This window comes from Cyprinus carpio, chromosome A19 (assembly GCF_018340385.1).
Source record: "Cyprinus carpio isolate SPL01 chromosome A19, ASM1834038v1, whole genome shotgun sequence".
Taxonomy (NCBI): Eukaryota; Metazoa; Chordata; class Actinopteri; order Cypriniformes; family Cyprinidae; genus Cyprinus; species Cyprinus carpio.
This window is the reverse complement of record NC_056590.1, coordinates 11,682,480-11,709,894: the sequence shown is the minus strand read 5'-3', so window position 1 is coordinate 11,709,894 and position 27,415 is coordinate 11,682,480. Positions and strand designations below refer to the sequence as shown.

The window sequence follows — 27,415 nt, the reverse complement described above, 5'->3', positions numbered from 1 at the left end:
TAGACTATTATCTTGCCATTTTGTTGATTGGCTTAGTTTTTGCCTAGAGTAAAATTGTGATATACACACTTGTGGGTATACTGTATCAGCACAAGCCCACATTACTTATTCTCATCCTGCACTACAGGTGTTACAGTGCTGGCTATTCAGGAGTATTATATTTAAAATTAAAAACAGACTTTTATAAATGTGCCATAGAGCAATAACAATTTGAATGAAGCAACATCTTGAAGTAAATGTCTTCATTATTTTTGCATATTAAAAATTTAAAAAATTATGTTTTTCAGAGTTTTGCTGCGCACCTCCTTAGGGCACAACTACTGGCCTAGATGACAAAAACCCCTCAACCTCCTTTTCATGAGAAGTCGTGCAGTTCTTTGGTGTAAACAAACCAGACTTTAGCATCAAACCAATCTGAACATTTTTGACACTTGCAGCTTTGCGGGGTTCATAATTGCCCTTAATTACTTTGGCATCTTAGTCTGGGATTAAAAAACACCTTTGGAAATATCTATAGAGCCTATAGATATTTAGCCTCTCAAATATTTAACCTCCTTTTCAGTTTACTGCGTGTTTAGAAGCAGTCTTGGGGAAAATTAATTTTAAAAGTAATGCATTACAATATTGTGTTACTTCCTAAAAAAGTAACTTATTACATTACTTAGTTACTTTTTATGGAAAGTTATTGCGTCATGTCCTGAGTTTGCATTTGACTGTTTTTATTCATTTTGAGAAATACTGAATCTGTTTTTGTGCGAGTGAGAATACTGAATACATGTTGACATTTAGTCTAGAACTACAGTAACATGTTCACACAGCGCACACAACACCTCTGCACTTACTCCTGATTTCTCTCAACATGAGGACAGGAGAGCTGTCAGTCAATACATGAGAAACTAAGTAACTGGCGTTACTTATTTGAAAAAGTAATTTAGATATTTTCTTGTAAATTAGAAAGTAATTCATTACTTGACTAGTTACTTGAAAAAAGTAATCTGATTATGTAACTCTCGTTACTTGTAATGCATTACCGCCAACAAATAAGTCTGATGATTTTGGCTGAGGTGTGTGATGGACTTTCTACTCTAAGTTTTTTTTTTTTTGCACTCTCTTACTGATAACTCATTTGAATCAAACATAAGGAGCTTTATACCTCCACAGCTTCATTTATAATCATAGTTAACTATCCAGAACAGATGTTCATATCTAGACTCGGTCTACTGTATGGGTTATTGTTTTCTTATCCATCCGTTACTTCGTATTTCTTTGAAGCGGAATTATAATTTAAATGGATTTTGATGCTTGATGCACAAAGAAGTCACCTTCTCTGGTCTAGAATTCCTTTGGATTTCAACACACTGAATGAGAGCTGAAACCTATAGCCCTTTTCAAAAGCCTGCCATCCACTTGAAGTACTGTGCACAGGTCATAATAACACAAGAGTCAAATAAATTTTGTTTGTGTTCTTCCATTTTTTCCACAGTGTTTCCCCCTTACTTGCCACTGCAGTCTTTGCCTATAGGCCAGTGTGAATGCAGTAATGATGTGCTGAATTATGCAGCAGACCCTCTGATAGGCCCTTTTGCTCAAAACTCCCTTTTAGGCATCTGTCCTTTTACGTTTATTGAACTCACTCTTAAATATTTCTCTTTTTACCTCCTTTGCTCCCATCATTTCCACCCCTTCTCTTTATTCCCACTTCACACACTCTGCTTCCATCGAAACATCCAGATCTCTTTCATTTTCACCCCCCCCCCCCCCCCCGCCTATTGGTCTTTCCCAAATGGATCTTGCTTTCCCAAGTCTTAATCCCCCATTCTGTGTGTCTTTTTTCCAGTGTCAAAAGAACCACAAAGAGAATTAATGGAGAAGAGAGAGGGAGGGAAATGAGAGAAGAAATTATGACGTCATCATGCCTTCTGGTTCAAAGCTATGACATTAGCAGACTGAAACGTAGCCAGTATGATGCGAGATAGACATGCATTTGCGCTTGTGGGTGTGTGACTGTGTTGCCAAGCCCTGAGTCAGTGCCTTACTTAATATGCACATTACAGCTAGTATAGGTAAGTTTGTGCTATACATCAAACGGTATATCACGCTATTGCCTGTCTGTGCACTCACGTACAGGTTGTTTGTGTGTAAATAAGGGTGCTTAGTGGGAGGTTAATTAAAGAGAGTGTGTATGTGCATGTCTACAGCGAAGGTGGAGGGATGGGTGGGAAGGTTTTGATGGCTGGCTTACAAAGTGACTTGAAAATGATTCATGGTGTTGCTGGCACTTACATGGCCTTCTATTTGTATCAGCACAAGCGCACCATCTCTCCCTCCCTTTCTTGTTCTTGTGTGCTCTCGCTTTTTTCACTTATTGTGAGGAACACAAACAAAAGGAGCGGAGGGCAGCCTTATCCCCTCTCTTCTTCTTTATATTCACTTTTATTTACTCATTCTGTTCTGGATCTTCCCAGGCAGGGATGGACGCTTTAAAGCCAGGCAGATTTATAGCAGAGAATCGAGACTCTCTCCTGCTTTGAAAGATCTAATGCATGAATCAGTGCAGGAGGAGTAATGATTTCCCATATTCCCTGGGGAATGGTGGGGTTCAGGGAGGTGAGACATGTTAGCTTTCTTCTCCAATCCCCATGCAGACTAAACTACCGCTGCCGGGGTTAATGTATCTTGGTATCTTTTGGTGTCCTAATTGATGCTGATGGACCGTATGCTGATGGCTTGCCTTTCATGTTTTCCCTTTGTTCAGTTCGGTTATATTGTTTCTAACAGTCCTTCTTTCTTTTCTCCCTCAAGGTCTCGTTCCTGCATAAAACGCTACCCACCCAAGTGACTCTCTGGCCAAGTCATGGCGGCGAGGCCCGCCCTTTCGTTCTTATTGGCTGTGCTGGCATGCACTGGGCCGGCCCAGCCCTCCCCCCCACTGCTGCTCCGCCCCCGGGAGAGAGAGAGGGACTCTGGAGGGGCTTCGGGCGGAGTCAACATCGCTGTAGTCCACTCCGGCTCCTCCCACCTCCCGGAAACGAGTGCTGGGGTGGGGGGCGTGGGCGGTGCCTCTTCGACGGGCTCCGGGTCCAGTGCCGGGCCAAGCAGCAGCAGCAGCAACTCGGGGACAGGTTTTCTGAGTCGGGCCTGGTCAGGACAGGTGGGTGAGAGCGTGATGACGCCATGGGGACCCGCAAACGTGATCTGGTTGGCCGTGAACGAGAGCAGTCCTGGGAGCCTCTTACTACAGTTGTGTGAGTTACTGGCTACCACTCCACTACAAGGCCTTGTGTTTGAGGAAGAGAAGCCACCACCGCCCAACCGGGCACCATTAGCACCTATGCTGGAATTTGTCTCAGCCCAGACAGGAGTACCTGTGATTGCCGTTGGAGGAGGGGCTGGCTTGGGGAGGGAGCCACAGGTAAGAGTTAAGATTCATTCATGTTGCGTAAGATTTAATGGTTCTTCATGTATTTGAGATATTAGATGCGATTTCCCCAAACAAGTTAAATGGTTTCTCTAACCAGAAATAATTCTCTAATTATTTACTATCTAACTATCTAACTATTTACTTAATTGATTTTCTTACTTCTGTGGAACTCAAATGGAGATTTTAGGGAATATAATCAATTTTTGTGAGTATATGAGTCCATCTTTTGTTGGTCCCTCAAAGTTGACACTTAAAAAAGCCACACAATACAAACACAATGGTACTCCATGTGACCCTAGTTGGTGAACCAATGAAGTCTTCTGAAGTGGAATGATAGGTGTGAGTGAGGGAAAAATACTAACATTTTAAACTTTTTAAACTATGAACCATTGCTTCCAGCCAACTGTCAGTACTCTGTGAGGCGTGATGTAAGTGCTTTGTGAAACTCATGCAACAAGTTTGTAAAACTCTGTGCCTATTTAAGTTTGTTTCACAGCAAAGTTTTGGGTGAAGTATCCTTTAAACCACAGCCGATTTCACTGGTCAATTTAGTCATGCAGTCACCTGTCAAGAAAAGACTTTATAGATGTGATTGCAAACAAAGTGTAATTCTGTCTGTTAGGATGTGCTACCAACACTACAGTATATTTAAGGTTAAGGTGTAGGTTAGGGTTTGGTGTTAGTATTTGTTTCAGTGTTGTGTAGGCAGTCACTGGGGAAGTCGACTGGGGAAGTTGTGGCCTAATGGTTAGAGTGTTTGACTCCTAACCTTAAGGTTGTGGGTTTGAGTCTCGGGCCGGCAATACCACGACTGAAGTGCCCTTGAGCATGGCACTGAACCCCCAACTGCTCCCCGGGCACCGCAGACTAAATGGCGGCCCACTACTCCGGGTGTGTGTTCACGGTGTGTGTGTGCACTTTGGATGGGTTAAATGCAGAGCACGAATTCTGAGTATGGGTCACCATACTTGGCTGTATGTCACGTCACTTTCACTTTCAACGCTGTGATTGACATGACCAGTGAAATCTTTAAAATTGGCTGCAGGACGGGGTTCACGCTAGGCTTGCTGTGATAGTCGGTGTTGACGGTGTTACCCTTGTTAAACTGTAACACCGGTTATGTCACTTGCCCACAACAGCACTGCCCGCCTCCATCATTTTGAATTTCATAGTAGTAAACATCATTTAGTTCAGTTAGAGAACAGACACTACAGTTAAGAACTGAACGTGGATGCTCAATGCAGTGTGCCGAATGAAAGTCGAATCACAGATCAGCTGCTGGAGCCAAATTTTATTTATTACGTGAGAAGAGTGAGTTGAGCTGACTGACAAGAAGAGTGAGGTGAGACAGATAAGATGATGATGTAAGATTTAGTTTCGAAATGAAATGCAAAAGCATTTGGCAAAATTTTGGCCGTTTATCTAAGGTGATTTTGGATTTTTTTTTTTATATTTGTCTCTTATTTATTTGGTTCCACTGGTTGCAGATTTTTACGTTATTTTTTGTGTTATTTATTTATTTATTTTACATCAAGGTGTATGCCATGCCTCCTACTTTAGTTTTATAATTCTCATTTATTTGGTGAATTTTTACTAATTTTGCTAATAAAAGCCTTATGTTTAATGCAAGTGAGTTTGTCATTGTACTGTTTTGTTGTTGTCGATTTGAGCAATTGGCGTGGAATTTGAAGGTGAAAGTAAAATTTTACTTTCACTCCAACGAACACAACCCCACCCCATTTCACCTATTCAAGTACACACACAGAGCAGTGGGTAATGAACACACACCCGGAGCTCTAAGCAAATTTCTCTTTTTTTTTTTTGCGGCACCCAGGGAACAGTTGGGGGTTTCGGTGCCTTGCTCCAGGGTCTCACCTCAGTCATGATATTAAGGGTGGAAGAGACCCCCACCAACAATTCCTGCCAGTACCGAGACTCGAACATGCAACCTTTGTTTTACAATTCCGACCCGCCATGACTGCCCCCATCTACCAGCAGGTGCTAACTAGGCTAGCCAGTCTAATTGAAAATAAACTAAAGCTCATTACAATTTTCTTTATACCTAATTATTTTTTCCCCCTGGAATGCACAATAAGACTTTCCCCCAGAGATAATAAGGTAATAGTATTTGGTCATATTTCAGCCATGACCTCAGTTGTCCTCCCTAAGTACACTGCTCTCAGCAGCCTGGAAAAGCACTGAGCTGTCTCCCAGATATGCCTCTTCTAATTTTAGTGAAACAGTGGGTAATTATTCAAAGTATTAAGCATTAGTCAACAATACAGGTCAGTGTGTTTTTTTTTGTTTCTTGTAATAGTGAATGGGTAGTAAACAGAACAAAATGTTGTGTAAGAGGCCTTTGTACAAAAAATGTTTTACCAATGTTATGGTAGGTAATTTATTAATTACAGCATCTATACACACTGGAATTTATTCAAGTTTTGGCTTAGAGGGAAAAGGGCAGAGGTTTGTGATCATTCGACCATGTCTTGAGAAAACTGTACCTTTTGCCCTCCAAAGTTTTATCCACCCTTCAAAAACATTTCAGAATGGCAGATGCAGAGAGGATTTCTGATTGGCTGAAAAGGTGTTGGCCACTCCCAGATTGTTTATAGAGCCTTGGGGTGTCAGGATATTTCAGGACACATTTTAGTGATTGTCCGGATTTGATTTGATGTATTCCAAAGAAAACGGCTTAAAGCACCTTTAATCTGAATGTAAACTAGTATGTACAGTATTAAGATGACATTGTATTTTCATAGTAAGGTGCCATCAGTAGCTGAAAATCATGTGAAGATGGTTTTGTACCCACTCTGTGATTAAAGTGCGCAGGTGTTATTCGTACACAAACACATGCGGTACATCTATTATGTGCAGAAATGACTCAGTCAGAGGCCTTTTGAAGGTCTCTTTTGTCACTTAAGCCTAATGCTGTCAAAACATGCCCTGGATTTACAATATTTAAAATCTCTGTCTGTTAAACACTTTTTCCCCTTCTTTTGAACAGGGCTTGTTTGGAAAAAATCGCTACTTAAATTATTAATTCCGAGCAAACCAGGATCTGCCACTCACATGTGACAGTGGACAAATAATTCACCGTGTCGTACTACTTAATAAGATTTCAGCATAATTAAGATGACCAATTAAACTTGAATAAGTTTCAAGCTACCTATGTTGTTTTATTCACACTCGGGAGACAGCCTCTCCGCCACCGCATTTCTCTCCTGTGGAAAAATATTACATTACATTTTAATTTGCTTTAATTAACTACACTTAGAAAGGCTCATGTGTTGTGAATTGGTGAGAGCGTGGGTTTGGAGCCATGGAGTTAACTCTCTCGCAGGGCATGCCTCCAGAGACTTCTTTTACCTCTTCACAAACTGCCAACCAGAGCATGGCACAAAGGAGTCACTTAACTGGTTTAATTAGGACAGTAATTAATTAGTTCATGTGGTTAAATATTTCGATGTGTGAAGAAAGTAGATGTTTCAGACACTATTTTGGCACTCGTCACAGCTGCAAAATGTAATGCTGCAAATCCAGTTTCAAGTGTTCAGTGTAGATTGATTTCAGCCGAATCAAAGCTGTGGCATCAGAAGAGACAGATGTCTGTTAGTACTGGGATTCTTTTAAAAACAAAAATACCTCATGCACTCGCCCCCTATAGCCTTCCAGGGTCCGTTTTATTCTCTTAAAGATTTTGAATAAAGTAAAATAACTTGGCCCACCTGGACCTCAATATGGCACATAATACATTACAGACAATTATTGCTGTCTCAGGGGCACAAACTAGCACATGAACAACTTCTGGTTCAAGTACAGTGTGCACATATGAAACCAGCAGGATTCGGATGCAACGCAATTATAATGCAGAGCTATGCAATGCTATAAAATATGTGACATTCATGCGACACTGCAGTACATCCTAAAGAATTTCAGATCTCCCTAGCAACAGCATTAAATCTATCATTGTGGAATCCAGTAATTTCAAAGGCTGTGACATCTGATTACAAGTGGGCAAATGTTAAAATGATTATATTAATAGCTGTTGAAGTGTTCTTCAAAAAAGCCAACCTATTTAAATTGTTGGACACTTCAGTTATCTATATGTGATATGTGTGAGAATCTGGCACAAAGGATCTAAATTTCCACTCCTAAAACAATCGAGTTAAAAAAAAAGATTTTTCCTGTCACATTTAAATAGGTCATTTTTAAGGGGGAAAAAGAATTGATTTTATATTCTTACCTGTATAGATTTGATCTATAAGTATCCAAAAATATGGATGCAGAGTGTTTTCAGAGCAGACTGTTCCAATTATCTAAGTACCGAACGTAATTGCTAAAAGAAGGTACTTCATTTTTCAAGATTTATATCTTACGTCATTTAGAGCTGAAATTGATCTTGTAGTGTTAAATATACCATATACTGTTTTGCAATTTAATCTAAACCTTCCCACCTGCAATGCATTTAATGCATGCTGCAAATCCAGTTTCAAGTGCTCAATGTAGATTGATTTAAAAAAAAACTGGAGTCTATTAGTACTGGGATTCTTTTGAAAACACAAAGACCTCTGGCACTCACTCTCCCCCCAAAAAGAATAAAAAAGAAATAGAGAATTGTATATTGCTTCAGTTTTAAATGACTGCAATAGTTGACAAAACCTAGAAACAAAAAAGAAACAAAACCTATAAAATCAACATCAAATATAAATACCATTTATTTTTTTTAATGATATATTTTAATTTCTTTGAATACTGTATATACATCGGGAAGGTCTGAAATGACTCTCCCTCCCTCTTGCTTTCAGTAAAATATAATAAAAGACATATACCTGCTCCAATTTTGACGTATCAAATTTATTGAAGGAAATGTAGAAGTGTGGAAAATGTAACCTGGCCCATTAAAAGTGCTGCAATGCTGCAAGTTACAGTACTACTGTAAGCTCTTTGAGCCTTTACAAGCTAGTCTTCATTTAAATATAGAGCGGAGGTGAGCCTTTATGCCTGGTTAATGCTCTGCAGTCGTGACATTTTTCTCCTCACCAGGTTTGCAGCTCCTCTGTCTGGTTATTATTTGAAAGACTCAACATAATAACCTAGCTTTATCCTTTGGTCACGCTGTATGAACACTTGCATATTTGAGGTTTTGTGTTGTAATGAGCATGTTAGAAAACGTGCTGAGTGACTTGATTGTTGACAGAGATGTTAACAATTCCTCTTTTTTTACAGGTATGTATCACAAATATACAGTACTAACAGTGTAAGTGTAATTATGAAAATAAACATAAAAAAAAAAACCTGCCAGTTTGCCAAGGTCATGCCTAGGGGAAAATTATTCATAGGGGAAAAGGACTGTGGAGTTAATTGAGCTTTTATTTGCATAGGAAGTGTTTGTAATGTGGCAAAACTCATCTAGATGAAGACAAACTTAACATCAGCAAATTCAACAGCAAATTGTTTGTGGTTGTCATGACTGCTATTTTGTTGTGTCATTATAAAAAATGTTGGGAAAAAACAAGCCAATTTGAGTAGTTTTTAAACACAATGTTGAGTAAATAATAGACCGAAAACATGCTGTGTTAATCTTATCTGACAAATTGGGGTGCTCGTTTACCCAGCAGGCTGGGTAACAATTTTTTTTTTTTTTTACACTTTTAACACAGATGGTAGTTCATTGATTTGACTTCATAAAATGGTTATTATTTGAATCTTTATATAACTCTAGAAATAAATTGATTAATACTGAAGTTGAATAGGCTGTTTTTGCAGTCACAAAATAATTAAATCATATATAGATGACTCAGAAAATATAGATAAAATTTGCAGTTTGGCTCTTGAAAATCAAATTCATTAAAATCTAGAAATAATAATGTTTGGGAAAAGATAACAACGGAGTCAATGTGTAATAGACAGTGCTGTATTATTCAAACAATAGCAATAAATGATTCATAATTTATTGATTCTTCCTAATTCTTTTTCTTTAAACTCACAAACCCCCTGCAGTTCCTTCACAAACTCCAGTTTGAGAAACCTTGATGTTATGTTTAATGCACTTCATGTTGTTAATAATAATGAATGCAAACATTTTCTTATCAATATTGTTCAAGATTGTCCTATTTAAATCTATGCGATGAACGTGTTGGGTCACAAGTAATCTAAAACTAATCTGATTATATTACCTAAAATGTGTAATCTATGGATTACGTTACTGACTACAATTTTTGTAACAAAAACTGATATATTTTGGTGCAGATAAGCCAGGCGTATTTAACCCAGAGGTTTTTAAAGCACACAGACACAAAGCCCTCAGTTTTAGCAGCTGCAGTATACACAAAACATCTTCCCAGAAATGATCTAGAGATGCACCGATTGCAATTTTCTTGGCCGATTCCGATTTCCAATTTTTTGTTAGTGTGATCTGCCGATACCGATTTTTACCGATTCCAATTTTTTTCCCCTAAGAACTATAATTGACAGCATATACAAAAAAATCTACTTTTCTTCAGTGCAAAGTTTTATTTTCATAAAAAACACAAGTAAAAAGTCAGTAATAAAATAAGAACAAATAAAAAAAATTGCAAACAACAGCACAAATAAATGCAATAGAATAAAGAGAGCTATGAAATGTTTTTTTTTTGTTGTTGTTGTTTCAGGTTAAGTAATTTTTTATTCATGTAAGAAATACTACATAAATTAAAGTTTTATTTATCAATTTTGATCAGATTTAAATTCTGTAGTCTTCATTGTAAAAAATTAAATACAAATTAATGCTCACCATTAAAGTTATAAAATGTATTCATGTACATTTTGACATAATTTTGTTTGCTTTTTTAGCGCAGTTAGCCACTTATTTTGGTATTTGTGGCTCACAAGCTGTTTAAGACTGAGCGTGGCTTGTGCGCTCCATTAATATAGATCAGTGGTGGTGTGCACGCTTTTGGTGTAAGCTAAAACCTGCGGGAATTACTAAAATAATGCATTATTTAACCGATGCGAATGAGAATTGTGAGAGAGAAGAGAAAGAGAATATGCGACTGACATTATTGCCTGTGCTGCTGGTAACAAAACGGATCGTTTCGAAATCAGAAAGAAGTGAGACTGATTGGCCGGTCACCGATCCGGGCTGTTCATGAGGAAAATCAGCCAATTCCGATCCCTGGCCGATCGATCGGTGAATCTCTAAAATGATCCTTCAAAGATCTAAAGAGGTCACATATCGCTCGTCTGAATTTTCAAGAAGTAAAGTCAATTATAAAGGCAACACACTTCTCATTTAATGGCCAGTGTCAGCAGGAGGCACAAAACAGGTGTCATGTCACATTTGTGATATATTTGATCATGATTATGATGCATTAGCAATTGTCAGACTAAGCATTGCTATTTTTCACTATCAAAAATACAGCTTTATGTCAGAGTCATAAATCTCTTTGATTGTATAGTGGAATGGTCACCTTCCGGGGTATAGAAAAAAAAATATGCTGAGATGAGCTGAAGCAAAGCCGAACGGACTGTTTCGAATCCTAAAGCAGTCAAGGACACTAATGTCACCTGAAACACAGGCTTATGAATAGCAATGAATCCTTTACGTCATGTTGTGTGGGTAATAAGAATGACTGTACTGATCTGAATGAGTAAGAAGCAGAGGCTAAATGGAGGAAAGAGAAAAAGACCCCATGAATGAGAAATACTGAAACAAAGGGCTTGTAGATGATTGATGTTCAGAGAAAATTTAGGCTGGAAAGGGAAGGGAAATCTGTAATGTCTCAGTCCTTTCAGAAGTTCCTCTGTTTATGCTAAATAATATGTTGCAAAGTTTTACCATATTTACCCACATTTTCTTGTTCTTTCAGGAGAGCGGCTCCGTCTACTTGCAGTTCTTGTGCTCCACTGGCCTGCAGCTGGAGGTCATTTTCGAAGTTCTGGAAGAGTTTGATTGGACGGCTTTCTCTGTGGTGACCACACGCCACCATGGCTATGAGGACTTCCTGGCCATGGTAGAAGGCATGATAGATGGCTCCTTCATTGGCTGGGAGAGAAAAAGCGTGGTGATGCTCAACCTGACTGATGACCCGGGTGGGGCTCGTACACGCAGGCTGCTGAAAGAGAATGAAGCACAGGTCAGGAGTGAGAATATGAATGCAGTTGATTCCGAAAGTCTGAAACCACTAGAAAAAAATGCTACTAACTTGTGTGCTTTTGCAATTTAATACATTTCACTGACAAATTTATTATCAGCACAAATATTTTAATGAACATTTTAGTAAAAAAAAAAAAAAACAGATCAGAATGGTATTTGGTTTGTCTCTCTTTTGCTTTAATGACAGCCGCTCTCAAGCAGCTGCTTGACCTAGACATGTTTGTTTGAAACCTGATGATCATGTTCTCCAGCATGATCTGAGAATGATCAAAGAGCATCTTGAGCATCAATAGAAAAAAGAACATGAGACTGTCTGTACAAAGGAAACACATGATCAGTGTTACTGTAAATTTACTTGCTTTTGATTAGTTATATATAGTTAAAAATTAAAAACCTTTAATTATCAATAAATCGAAATTACATTTATTTTAAATCCTAAAATGGTTAAATTCCAGATTCAAATCACAGATTTTGACATTCATTCATTCATTCATTCATGCAAATCTAAAAATCTAATTTTCTTGCACATCATTTTATGTATTTTTTTATTTAAATCATTAAATGTTTATTTCTAGGGTTGATGCCTAGAAATCTTTATTATGATCTGATGTTTAGATCCCACTTTATTTATTTTTGTAAGTCATTTTACATATTCTTTTTAAAATCACAAAATGTTTTATGAGATCCACTTCTTATCTTATTGTAATTGTCGTAACATTAGTATTATCTTATCATGAACATTTAGAGAGAGAGAGACTGTTTTTAAATCATTATTGGGACAGCATACATTTAAAAGCCAAAAACCTGGTAATTCCAAAGTTTAAACAAATTACATTCTTGTTTAATCTGTTCATTTTTTTTTCAAATCTTCATATAAATAAATCCATTTTGTGAACTGCACTGGAAGCTCTTTCTCTCAGTTGCGATTGTCCTGTTCATTCTCTTCAATGGTTTCGATTCCTTTCATTGAACTATCATTCTCACTCCACCGGCTCTTATTTCATTTTTTTCTGCCAGCACAATTAAACAACTGTATTACCAAATCAGTCTTGGTTAATTATAGAAGTATGAATATGACAACAAAAAGAGAAAAGACAGTTCTAATGCCCCAGAGCAATTATTCCAGAACACTCCAAAATCAGCAACATAAGGTAAAGCTCCTCATGCGTTCGATTATTCACTTCCTCCATATTCCCAGCTTGATTTCTTGATTAACCTTCTCTCTCATCACTCAGGTATCCATTCCACTCTTTCTTTTTCTTCTCTCTCTCTCACTCTCTTGCATTCTTTGGCCTTTATGTGAAGATTTCCAAAGAGAAGTAGGTCGTGTGACCTATGAAAGGGAGGATGGCATCCGTAATGTTACTGAGCAGCGTGACATTAAATGACAGTTTCCATCTGACCCAAAGGTGGCCAACTCATTTCCCCACAGGACTGGCTATGCCAGCAGACATCCTCAATGTTGAACAACTTGACTGATTAATTCTCCACAGTTTCCAAGCACCCAGACTTTCAAACCCTAATCAGTGACTGATACAGGAGCACATTCAAAGTACCTGTCACAGTTCCCACATGGAAAAGAACATGGAAAAAAATTGGGGTCAGCTTGGTGCAATGTAAATTCTCGCAGTTATTAAATGTCAGTCCGGTTTTTGTAAGGGCTAGGGTTGCAAAAATGTGGAACATTTCCAGTAAATTTCGGAAACATTCCAGAAATTTTGGAAACTTTCCAGGATTTTTTTTGGAATATTCAAGGCACCTTTGCAAACCTACTGCAAACATACTACAACTATTCCACCCATACTAAAATCTAGTAAGGGCCCAACAGAAACACTGTAAAGAGATTGCTTACTGGCAACTTACTGGCAGCTGGATGACAGTGCTATTACTGTTTTTCATTTACAGGACAATAATGTCTTTACTGTATTTTAATTTACAGTATTATTGACATATTCTCATTTATAGTATCAGTACAGTAGATGTTCTTTTTATTTAGTTTAAAGATTTGTTTCCTGTAAAAAACAATCCAATTGCAGTACAGCACTGTAATCCATGATTTTTTACCACCCCAACCCCATAAAAATCAAATACTCTTTTTGATTGTTGAACATATTATTTTTTAAAAGTACAGATCTCTCGGATGCACTAGCTGAAAAAAGGGCATCACAGTCCCCTGGGGACTTTGTATCATGGCAAAACATACCCATATTGAAAAACAAAACATGCCTTACAAAAAATAAAAATAAGTAAATGAAATGATACAGTAAAAATTTGTGGTTTAAATGCTGGTCTTTGGATCTTTCTATTTATCAACGAATCCTGAAAAAATGGGCTTGGTGAGCAGAAGAGAATTCTTTTAAAAACATTAAAAATCTTACTGTTCAAAAACTTTTAACTGGTAGTGTATATTGCTAGCCCGTGGCTAATTTAACTAACATAATTTATTAGTTGGTGGATTGTTACTTGTTGATACCACCGCTACGATGGCAAGAAAAGATTCCAATATACACTGAGAGCTTTCCAATATGCGTGCCACTGAGTGATGTCTGTACTTTCAGGTCAGAGAGCACCTGTCCATCAAAAGCTCACAATCCAATCAGAGTAGATCACTGTTAAGCCTGCCCCCACGAGAGGTTTGTGTCAAAACACCAAACGAAAAACTGCGAAGCGTAAGCGAAATCTGTGGCAATGCATTCAGAATCCACGATTAGCGAAAACAAATCTTTGAAAAACATCAACAAAGAATGAAGCATATTTGAAGAACCTTTTAAATTTGTGCGACTGAGTTCATTTTTTTCATTTTCATTGTGTTTTTCTTCTTTTGTAATGGCATATTTTTGATAGTTTCTGAAAAAGTTACGTACAGTTTTATAAAGTTACGTTAAATTTTTTTGAAGCAAATATAATTCCATAATACTATGGCATTCACAAGAAGAGGCTCCAAAATACACCTCCGATGTTGCAGACGACATCCAGACTAGAAATTTGAAAATAAACAAAAGAAGTACTAGAAAATACTGTTTACAATCTCCACTGAAACAGTGGTTTGTCCTAACACACTTTATCTCAGTATTGCATGTTAGTTTGCGGTTAAGATTAAGGTTAAGTAACGACTCGCCAGATTCGCTAACTTGCATTAAAGCGCAGCAAAATGTACAAAGTGTTTCTCGGTTTAACTAAAGTTTAATTCGACTTATATACATGAACTTAATTTACTCACCAGTCGATGTTACCACTGTTATAGCAGCATTCCGGCCGACAGTCAGAAAAAAAGGCTTCAACTCCAGACACGAAAAACGAGACGATGAATTAAGTCAGTTTGCTGTTAACAACTGAAAACATCTTAAAATATCTTACATAAAACAGAAATAATATACTAACCTTTTTGTCAAGTTAACGGTACATCATTTCTTGTTTCTCCTTTTTTCCTGCCACTTCCACCATCAGTAAAAAAATAAAATAAAATCTCCCTTGCTATTGGACAGTTTTTCGCGGGTAAGTTCACTACTGTAAATTTACAGTAGTTTACAGTAAATACTGTATATTTTCCATAATAATTTTCTGTTTACAGTAAAATACTGTTCAAATTACAAAAATACAGTGTACATCAAAGTGCAGATGTTACCGACAAGCTTTGTTATAAATGTGAAAACTCTGCCTCCAATGATTTGCTTTAAAACATAAGCTTATTTGCTTTATTTTATTTTATGAAGCTTTACCAAAAAGACTAGCATGCTGATAAAGTGTAAATGTAAACTGCTCCATTATCAAAACTGCTATAATCCATTCCTCCTTCACATGTTTAACCCTCAGAGATCCAGCATGGAAGAATTGCAACAGTTATAAAGCAATGAATTAATAAATACTTTTTGCTAAATATGGGTAAAAACAACACATAACTGTAGACGATTCTCTAAAAATGTAGGGAAAAAGGCATATTAACGCTGAAGTCAAAGTCAGCTGACGCAATTGTTAGTGATACTCTAGTGGTGGGAAAATGCTTACATGCCCTGAAATATTGAACCTACAAATACATTATATTTAAAATAGGATTTTATATAAATAATTATTGAAGTGTTTAAATTCAAACTTTCACTTAGTGTTTAAAAAACTGTGGTAAAATTATATTATATATATATATATATATATATATATATATATATAAATATATATATAATTATATTATATATATGTATATCTCAATATCCAGTCCTATATATATATGCTCTGCACATATTGTATATGTCTTATATATACACCTGTATATATATATATATGTAGAAGTGATATCTGTGCATAACTATATTAGATATATATGTGTGTATATATATGTTCATATATATACTATATACATGGGGACATATGTATATATATTCACTTCACACATATATACGGATATATATATGCATATATATAAGTGTACATATACCTGTGTAAATAAATATATATATATATATATTTGCATACTATATATATATATATATATATATATATATATATATATAGCTATATATCATATATATATATATATATGTGATATCCACTTAAATTCAAACTTACTTAGTGTTTAAAAAACTGTCTGAAGCCAAAAGACATACATTATATAGAGCAGGGGTTGCTCAATTCCAGTCGCTCGCAACCCCCTGCTCTGCACATTTTAAAAGAAAATAATTCTAAAAGCTTTCTTAAGACAAAGGATTCAAATATTGCAGAATGGAACCATCTACTACAGGTCCAACAACAAGTTTGCATTGTCATCAACCGCAAGTGCCAAAAATGTTAGATGTTTATATTTTAGGATTTTCATTCATTTTTGCCCATTTATTTAGCTTTTTTGCACATAAAATAAATAAATAAATAAAAATTAAGACCCATGACCACTAAAAAAACATCTGGGGGTGTAGTCCAGTATCCAGAGCCTAGTCTTGCCCCTGCTGGAAGATCTATTGATTCCACACTTCTACTTTCACTACAGTTGTTAACTGTAGGAACTGTTGAAGGAGTGCAGGTCACCAGTCAACAACCCTCAAGAGTAGTTTTATCTCCCTGTCAGGAGCCTGTGGCTACATGTCGACAAGTGGGATAAGCAACCCATCTCCAACAAGAAAAACAACACCCCTGCACATCAAAGTAATTTTAAGATGTCTGACTTCTCTGACCTTTTTCTGAAACATGTGAAGAAAAAGCCCTTGTACACCATTTCCCTGGTTCGACGTTTATAAAAACACATGCTAAGGATATTGAAGAACATGAGTTAGTACATGTATAACAAGCTGACCAAATCACTCTGTTCCGATAGGATAATATCTAAAATCATAGAAGTATCATGAGGAGCCAGGAAGAGCTTATTGAGCTTGATGATTGTATTTATTACTCATGTTTTATTACTTTATTTTAATACTTCTTATTACTTATTCAAATTTTATTTTTATTTTTGGTGTCTCTTAAAGTCAGGATATTCATTTTCTAGCTTTCTTTAATATTCTTTGCATGACTATAGAAAAAAAGACCAAAGATATTTTTGAAAATATTTTTTGTTCTTATTTTTCTTCGCAACAGTTTACACCAATGATCATCATGCACAATAAAGCCATAATTGAGTAAATACATTTTAATTTTATGTCAACTTTAAAATGAAAAGTGGTCCCTTTGAATGCTTAATCCTTTCTTGCTCTGCCTATCTTTACAGGTGCGGCTTCTATATTGCTCACAGGAAGAGGCAGAGTACATTTTTAAGGCTGCATGGGCATCCGGGCAGGCTACTCCTTCACATATGTGGTTTGCGGTGGGCCCGGCTCTGTCTGGACTTGGTCTTGAGGGTCTGCCCAAGGCTTTTTTCGCTGTACGACCCCAGGGATGGAGGGACGAGCCACGACGGCGAATTGCAAAGGGTGTGTCGGTATTGACGCACGGTGCTATGGCTTTACGTAGGGAGTATGGTGGGGCCCGAGGGACAACCTATGCTGGGAACTGCATGATGGATGGAAATCAAACACAGAGGGTGCCGGATAGGATCAGGTGAGAAAATCTACTTGATAGCTGATAAATTCATAGCTTTGTTTGGTGTACATCCCTGCATCATCCAAAAACGAATAGAAAGAAGAAAATATACACTACCGTTCAAATGTTTGGGGTTCAAAAGTAAAAACAGTAATATTGTGAAATATTGTGAATATTGTGCAATTTAAAATAATATTTTTCTATTTTAATATATTTTAAAACACAGTTTATTCCTGTGATGGCAAACGCTGAATTTTCAGCATCATTTCAGCATCATTACTCTAGTTTTCCGTGGTACATTATATTATTCTAAAATGCTGATTTGGTATTAAAGAAACATTTCTTATTATTATTGTTTAACAGTTGTTGTGCCTAATATTTTCGTGGAAACATTGATTCAATCCTTTATTATCACTTTTGATCAATTTAATGTGCCCTTACTGAATTAGTTTTAATTTCTTTCAAAAAATCAAAATCAAAATCTTACTGACCCCAAACTTTTGAAATGATCTCATTTTTAAGACCTCATAAAATCATTGGATGTGGTTCAAGTTTTGGTCCTTTTTTTCAGATGAGAAAGACGGTAAATAAATGCAAATATCCAAGTAAATTCTGTGAAAGTTTTCAGTGAGTACACTTGCATATAAATGTTATTACTTTTGGATTATGTTTTACAAGAAAATACAATTTCATTCTTTCTACTTAAAAATTTCCAGTTTAATTTAAAGGGGTCATAGGACGTTGCTAAAAAGAATATTATTTTGTGTATTTGGTGTAATGCAATTTGTTTACGTGGTTTAAGGTTAAAAAAAACACATTATTTTCCACATAATGTACATTATTATTTCTCCTCTATGCCCCACCTTTCTGAAACGCATCGATTTTTACAAAGCTCATCATTCTGAAAAGCGCGGTGTGCTCTGATGCCGAATACCCCAAGCGTGTGACGGAACGCGGTGTGCTCTGATTGGCCAGCTATTCAGTGCATTGTGATTGGCCCGAATACCCCATGCGTGTGACTGAAATATTACGCCCCTTACCAGGTTCAGAAAACTTTCCTCCGTAAAATGAACTGCATGCACTCGCATATTTGGGTTGTACTGTTCTGGAACAGTATTGTAAATAAAACTTAACCACTGATTTCTAGTTGTGTCCTCTTTATTTTTCGCAATGAAACTCACAGCGTCTCCACGTTATGGCGGCAGCGGCGACAATACTACAGTGTGAATAAAAGTTACGCCTTCATTCTTTGCGTGAACATTTGGGCAGTGTTATGCAAATCTTCCCACACAGTGATGTAGACATGTGGGGGCGTGTCTGAACGAGGTGTTTTAGGAAGGCGTGGCTGAGTGTTCACTTTTATAAAGAAGACTATCTCTTTGGGTTTGAGACTTTCATCTTTGCAACTTTACGGATCTTCTGTATGCACAAACAGCTTTTAACACTCCAAAGACAAAGGAAAACATGAAATCGCATCATATGACCCCTTTAATGTGTTACTTGATGTTTCTTTGTAATTATTTGTTAAAATTTGCTAGCAGTTTCTTAGTGAAAATTGTTTCACCACCAAATAATTTTCAGTGTAAACTAAAACTTGAATACACAAAACATGTATTTTAATTTTATGACATCATTAGATAATCATGAACAAGTATTTATTTTAAACCATGATCCGCACATGATTGAGTAGGGAGGAGAATGTCAAGCTGCATTTGAAAGAATAAAAGTACTGACCCAAATGCAGTCCTGGCTCGTTCCACTCAAAAAACTTTAAAGCATTCATTTGATAATAAATATTTATTACATTTTTGTTGTAATATATCTTCCCACAGACTCCTAAAACAAGCTGAAATCTTTATTTCAGGCTGTGCGTCACTGCTGTTAATTATGTATGAACACTACATTGACTTGTCCTGTTAGAGAAAATGGCCCTAAACCGGGATGCATCATGAACGGCAAAAAAAAAAAAGTTCCTGTTTCATCTCTTGCAGCACAAAATTCAAAGAACGGTGCTAAACAGTGCAACTGTGATGACTGTATCAAAAACCTGTGTTGTGTTTCCTGGGTCTCTTTTCACCCATCACCCCAATGAGGCCACATGTGTTCAGTCACACACACACGCCCTTAACCTACGTTTGATTTGTGTTTGACAGCCCATACTGCAGGGATTTGCTGCCTGTCCTTCATGCCTCTCACAAATCACTCAATCTCCAAAAAACTGTGGCCTCAAACAGCACCGTCGACTTTCTTTTATGGTGGGGGGAGCTCTCTCAGAAGTGTTCATGTCACTCAGACATGAACTGAGAGAATCATAAATCTTTTAACCACCTTCAAAAGTCAATCACTTAAACATGCCATCAGGTTAGGTCAGCTGACCCAGCCAGTTCATTTTCATATCGAGCGTTCTCTCAAGCCCACTCTACAAGCACCATTATAAATCATCAGATTTTGTTTGATGTGACATCTGCATATAGGTGTAACCAAAATGATCCATATTTTAAAATTAATTTGTCTACTCTTCTCCTGAAAAGGGATTTGCTTCTCTACCTCAAAGAATTGCAACATCTATTCCTTCAGGGAGTTAACGGACAGCCTGTACCCTTTAAGAGTTGCTGCTATATTTTGCTCAAGGTTTTCCCATTGATCTCTATTCATTAGCACTGAGCACGGAATCACATCTAGATCCTTTACGAGTGTTTTTGTACAGGCTTTTTCCATTGCTTCCCTCTCATTTAATTGTTTTCTTCCTTATTTTGAAATCATTGCAAACTGCATTTGAACAAACTCTTATCCAATCTTCATGCTTTTCATATAGTAGGGGAATATGACACCATTAGCACATTCTGCATAGCTTTTCATAGGTTAGTCACAGAGTACATTTTTGTTCTCTGATTCATTTTCTCCAACATGTCTGGATCATATTTCAGTTCCAAATTCCAAACAAAAAATATGAAATTATAGTTTGCATATTGTCTATTTTTAGGACCATTAAGATTGTAACACTGTGACATTATTTTCATGACAAATAAGCATATTTTCATTCCACATTCTCGTTAAAGCAATATATCAGAATATTTTACTTTTGAATTTATTGGTAATTCTCATTATTTTCAATGGTGATTCTCATTAGGCTTTCATTAAATGACCTTACAAATTAAATAATACGCCATTATTTGTTTAACAATAGGGTAATGAGTGAGTGTTTTTTTTTTTTTTTTTTTTTTGCCACGTTGTGATAATGACAATTTGAGGGCAGTTGTCATGAAAATAATGTCACGACACAAAGACAATGTTCATTTGGACCCCAGTAGCTTTAATTTTTTGGACAAAAAAAATCATACAGGTTTGAAATGACATAAGGGTGAGTAATACTGACAGAACTATCTCTTCAATGGTCCTTCAAACAGGCTACCTTTTCTTTAAGCAAAATATATTTTCTGTTTCTTTTATTTGAGTTTCATTTGAAATATATGAAAACCTGTTTCCGCCACGGAATAAAAAATAAAGGTAATTCTTACTTTTTATCTCACAAAAGAGTGGCACAGGTATAATGTCAGAACCCAGAAGTCTAATTTGCCTCTGGTTCCTTCAACATTTTCCTATGGGATTTTATAATGGAGTTTTTCAATTTTTGAGTAAAATAAAACCTGTGGTAAACATAAATTGATGATACTTTGACGTTTTGTTCCACAACGTAAACTGCACACACCCATACTGAAAACGCAAATTTTGAAGCTGTTATGTTTATTTTTGAAAACTTATGTTTCTAATAGATAACTAAATAAGACAGTTTGGGGTGTGAGTGTGTGCAGTTTGTTGCAGAACAAAACATCAAAGTATCGTCAAGTTCTGTTTACCACAGGCTTTATTCCATTATAAAACCCCATAGGAAAATCTGGAAGGAAGTAGCAGCAAATTAGTCTTCTGGGTTCTGATGTCATACCTGCACCACTGTATTGTGATATTTTTCTTGCAATTCTGAGTTTATGCAGTATCTCAGTTCTGAGAAAAGAAGCCAGAATTCCAAGAAATAAACTATATAATTGTAAGAACTGTGAACTATAAGAACTAAAAGAATTGCGACATGTAAATTCACAGTTGCGAGAAGAAAGTCATAATTGTGTTTATTCTGTGGCAGAAACAGGCTTCCATACTAAAAAAAACATAGATATAAATCTGAATTACAAGATTAAAAGTTGCAATTCCCTTTTTTAGTTTTTATTTTGTGGTGGAAATGGGCTCCCATAGAAATATAACCTGAAAATTTTTCACAAGTATGGTGAGATTCTTGTTTGATATTGATTAAGCTTTCTTAGCTATGAACCACCCATGTTTGATAATTGAGCTTGTGGTCATGGATTAAGTTGAATTGATTATCATAATGGTGGTCAGCTGGATAATGGAAAGTTACAATACAGCTTCTAGTATGATTAGGATTTATCTATGATCCACTTTCAAGTTGATGAAATAATGGAATATCGCTTTGATTTATATTTCTTTGTCCTCATTATATTCCAGCACTATCAGCAGTCCAATCAATGGCACTAGTTCACAGATTACACGTACGGTTACTGTATATTATACAGATTCGTCTGACCGTCTCACCGTATGACCGTCTGCTCTGGGAACAGTATAATGCAGTCACTCTAGATTAAATACAGAAGCAGATGAGCCAAGAGCTGTTCCTAAATCAGCCATTAGAGGCTGGAGCAGGAGACGAGAGCACTGGCATTGCTATGAGTAAGGATATTGGAACAGACCTGTCGCCCCCTAATGCTAACTTTTTGTTACTGCTTTTTGGGCTGTTTTCTCTCGTTTCTCATTGTTTTGGTTTCTTTTAGTCTCTACTAATTTTTTTCTGTCATTCTTTTTGCCTCTTTTTCACGTCCTCCCAATCTTTCATGCCCCTGCATTTCTCAGTACTTGCACTCTTTCATAATAACTCTCCTCTCTCATCATGTCGACATTACTGTCCCCACTCTAATTCCATTTCTTTATCTCATTCTTCGCTCTCTCTCGCACTCATTCTTTCCTCTCCCCCTCCTTTTCTTCCACCCTTTTGTTGGCCCCTACTGTCTCATCCCTTCATTTTTCCTCTCCGCTCTTGTCTTGCCCCTGTGGGCGGCTCTAAAGAAGCAAGCATGCGGTGTCGTTTTGCATGTAAATAGGATAATTGGTTATGGTGTGCCAAATGCAGGGGGAAATATCACAGACTGTCACCAATAGAACTGATCTCACAGCCACCCAGCTTCACCCACACACACTTAAACTCAATCTTACTCTCACTCATTCACTCACTCAAGGTCTGCTCCATCCCTCATTCACTCACTCTTACGCCCACTTCCTCCTATTAACTCATACTGTCTGTGCAGGATGTCGCAGCAGTATTGACGTCTTCAGCCAACTTGGCCAACTTCCTCTCACTCTCTCTGGTTGCGTTTCAAAACCTAGTGAGCTGCTTATATAGACATTTTTTTGGACGTAACAGGCACATTGCAATTTTCCTGTATGGGTGCATTCAAATATTCCTTCTTTTGTAGCATTATTAATGTGTGTGAATTTTCCTGCATAGGCTTCATTTTTGGCCATCATATTGTAGATGCATTCAGATATTCATTGGGATCAAATTACACTAATATCATACTGTAGGTACACTGAACATTTTTACAGACTGAGTTTGTGACTGCATTCAAACTGCGTCATGGGTGTGTTTTAATATTCATATGTAAAACATTTTTGGAAATAATAGATGCATTTGAAGGATCCTACCTTGATTGTTTCTACAAAGAACATTTCTACCTGGTTTAATTTTTTGCATTGCAGGTATATTTAAAAATTTCTACATTTGGGCACTATACTATAGATGCATTTTAAGTGGGCACATTCAAATGTTCCTAAATGGGAACATTTTTTGGGAATTATAGATATTATTGAAAACACCGACCTATTCCATTTCAGCAAGCAGCAGTTTTGGGCAGCATAGGCACAGTATGTCAAATATTCATAGACAGCAGGCATTGGTAGAGTGTTCCTGCCAAGATAGCTTTAGAGAACCTTACAGGCCTTTTTTGGGCATCATAGGGACATTCATCTGCTTTTTTGGAAATGATGTGTTTGAAGACTGCAACCTAGACAGTTACTACAAACTGCGTTTTTGGGCAGCTTGGGCACCTTGCTTGTCCTTAGCCAATATTTTTGGGGATCTTAGACACATTATTTTTTAGGTATTAAACACATGAATATGTTACATCATGGATGCTTTCAAACATTCCTACATTGACCATTTTTGGGCAATATGGATGTATTTAATGCTCCAATCCAGACTTATTCAACGGGCAGCATTTTTGGGCAAAATAGGTATGTTGAATGTCCATAGGCATCATTGGGGACAGTTCAAACAGAACTCCATTTTGCATTCCATTGCACTGATTTTCAATTGTTGCACGTAAAAAGGCACTAAATGAATGTGTTTGACCATTGCATTCGCGTATTACATTTTTTGATGTCCGTCAGAATGTTCTTTTGTCTAGATAACCCTGGGGTCCCTTTTTTGAGCATCATAGACATGTTAAATGTGCCTAGAAAGCTTTTTTGGGTATCACAGGTGAGCCTGAACATTCTTTCTGACAGCACTTTTGGAGTTTAGTAGATAAATTTGAATGTTCCTACTTACGTTTTTTTGTCATCATGGGTGAGCGCAAACAGAGACAGCATTTTTAGCCATTTCAATTAACTTTTGAACCTGTCCGTGAACCCCAAAAATTCTGTCTAAATCTCACTAGATTCTGGAACAGCCTCTCTCTTTATGACTTTCGATCATAGGGAAACCATCTTGTGAGTGTATACAGCCATACTGCTTTGAGATACTCCCTCTTTCAAACACACACACACACAGCTGCAGAGGGCAGTGCCTCTGCTCATCACCATACTAATGCAGATTTAATGGACACATTAAAACCCCTCAAATGTTTCTGATGTTTAAACACCGCTCTGATGTTTAAACGTTCCGCATCTCTCTTTATCCTGTCCTGGTGTGTGTGCCACACACTTTTTCCCCCGTGCTTCCTCTTCCTTGTGTCTCCAGGCTTTTTCATTTCACATTCCATGTGACAGTACATCACTTCTACATTTCCATTTTGTGTCAGGCTCACGCTCGCTTTTTCCTGCCTCTCTCTTTCTCGTTTTCATTGTGATGACACAAGTGACATCTGTATTCCGCCACGTGCTGTGCTTTAGGTTGTTTGTTCACCCCACAATGTAAGGCATTAGCAGAAACATGTAATGTCAATGGCTGTGTCGCTATGACAACTTTACAGGGGTCTAGAGCGAGGAACGAGGAAAGTGTGAGTGCTGGCATCACCGACTCAAGGTTGTTAAGATTGTCACGCTCTCCATTGCTTTCTCGAAATGAGTGCGAGATAAATGAATTACGCCGAATTGGGCATTTTCTTTAATTGCCGATTCATAGCAGATATCGCGTGTGGCGGCTCAAAGAAGTTTGAGAATGATTTGTAAACTTGAATATGATTCCCTTGTGAGTATGCATGAAAAAATGTGGCTTTAAAAATAAACAGTGTTGTTTATAATCATCATTTTGTATTTCTAAAAGTGTTTAGTGTGCCATTTCAAGATGGAGGAGTGAGGTTTGGCTAAGCAATACTGCTCACAATCTACTGTATTAAACGGGGCATTAAACAAGAAGCCCGCTGTAGCTGTCACTGCAACCATCACTTTTGAAATTAACATAATCTCTTATATAGTGCCTGAAATAAATTATGGATAAGATATCAAGTACATTTTCTCCCAAAGACAGAAGTGGAAAGAGATATGTGTCATAAAAACAAGCCGAGCGTCCCATGCAATGACGGGCTAAAATAAAAAAATTAAAAACGTGCTGGTTGAAAGTGCTGGCCATTACCGCATCACCAATGAAAAGAAAACTGCTGACAAATGCCCAACCACAGGAGCTGCACCCACACGCGCAGGGGAGAAAGATACTCTGTTGATGTGATGTGCACGTTTTGCGTCTGTTCCAGAGTTTCAGTGCTACTCTCGTGCTCCTAGTTGTCATGGCGACTAACAAGAGCACCTCGGCAGCATCCTAAGAGCTCCAAACACTGAATATTGAAAAGAAGCCACTGTCGAGATGACTGCCGTGTCCTGTCGCCGATCTGGAAGTGTGATAAAAGCACAATCGGAGCTGTGCATAAGGGCACGTCATTCATCCTCCATCCACCCAGTTCCTCTCTCATAGACTCATTGATTCATTCCTCTGTGAAGGTTATCCTTTTCTTTACCCTTGTTTTTTTCATCCATCCATCACAATTTTTCTTCATAGTAAGTGAAAACATGAATAAATTCGAATTTCATCAGTTTATTCTGAATTTATTCCCCCATAAATTATTCATCAATACAGTTTATCCACTTTTTTTCTCTCCATTCATTCATTCATTCATTCATTCATTCATTCATTTTTACCCTTTAAACAATTCCTGATTTTTTTTTATCATTCATTCATCCCATTTTTCTTTCTTATTTGTTCATGTATTGATGGTTGATCCTTTTTACATTTTTTATTTTATCTGTCATCCATCTTTTTCTCTTTTTCTACATTCCCTAATTAACACATTCATGAAGGTTATCTTTCAGTACCCTTTATTTTTTATTCATCTATGAATTTACCCTTTCTTCCAAAAGTATCCCTATTTCTTTTCTTATTTATATAAATAAATTTAATATATTATTTATCCATTCTCAAATAAATTTGCCTTTCGTTCATTTATTTGTTTCTTTCATTCATCCATTTTTTAATTCATTCCAAATTTTGCTTATTTGTTACTCATTCATTCAGCTTTTTTGTCTTTTTTTTAATACTTCCATACTCTCTATTTTCTTGATCCTTTTTACTCTTGTTCATATTTTATCTGTCTGTTCATCCATCTTTTCTCTCTACTTATTTGTTTAATAATTTATACATCCGTGAAGTTTCTTTGTCAGCACCCTTAATTTTTTAATTTTTTTAAATTCATCTATGCATCCATCTGCCCTTTCTTCCAATGTATTTTTTATCCATTCACAAATACAGTATACATACACCCTAGGTATTCATTCATTCTTCTACAATTTTTTCATTCATATTTCAACATTCAGCTTTACTTTCTCCATTTGCTTTTTAAATACTTCCATTCTGTCTATGTTCTTCTGTATTAATTCATTGATTCATTCATTTGGTTAGGCAGTCATACCTTGAGTTTTCGGTCGTTCTGTAAATTAATGTCTTTTTTATGTTCATTGAGATTCAGTGTTGTCATTTCTGTTTAATGTTCAGCAGAGAAGGTTTGCTTAAGAATCCCTTAAGCATTCAGCACAAATCACACACACCACCCCAAGTGGAGAGGTGACTAATGGAACTCCCATCTATCACTCTTTATCTCTTACTGCACTCTCTCCTTCTCTTTATCACTTTCACTCAGACTCCTCCTTTATCACCTCACTGTTTTTTTCTTCTTCTCCTCCTGCAGGTTCTTCAGTAACATAACTCTATCTGGACGGGACTATTCCTTTAATAATGACGGTTATCTGGCAAATCCGCTCCTGGATGTTATCTCCTACACTGCAGGAAGAGGCTGGGAGGAGGTAGGGGTGGAGCCATTAGTATGCTTAAATGTGTTTAGATATTCATGGTTATCTTTGCACTGTTTTAAATGCAGCTCCCAAGCGAGTTCACATTTTGCCTTGCCATTTAAATGCAATATAAATGACATGTGAAGAATGCATTTGAAATGAACCGTGTGTCACAAACAGAAGGGACTGAAGTGCATCAAAGAATAAATATATACTCATTCACATTACATTAC

At 36.8% G+C, this 27,415-nt stretch overlaps 1 protein-coding gene across 3 annotated transcripts in view; it reads left to right on the top strand.

Moving 5' to 3' along the window:
• The window catches only part of grin2da (glutamate receptor, ionotropic, N-methyl D-aspartate 2D, a), an 83,143-nt gene that overhangs the window by 27,123 nt on the left and 28,605 nt on the right, over positions 1-27,415 (top strand). For all 3 annotated transcript variants that reach the window (XM_042776457.1, XM_042776455.1, XM_042776456.1), the window contains 4 exons: positions 2,803-3,412; positions 11,272-11,538; positions 17,248-17,576; positions 27,080-27,194. In XM_042776457.1, the coding sequence (XP_042632391.1) occupies positions 2,855-3,412; positions 11,272-11,538; positions 17,248-17,576; positions 27,080-27,194 (1,269 nt within the window). In that variant the 5' untranslated portion in view covers positions 2,803-2,854. The remainder of the gene's footprint in view (positions 1-2,802; positions 3,413-11,271; positions 11,539-17,247; positions 17,577-27,079; positions 27,195-27,415) is intronic.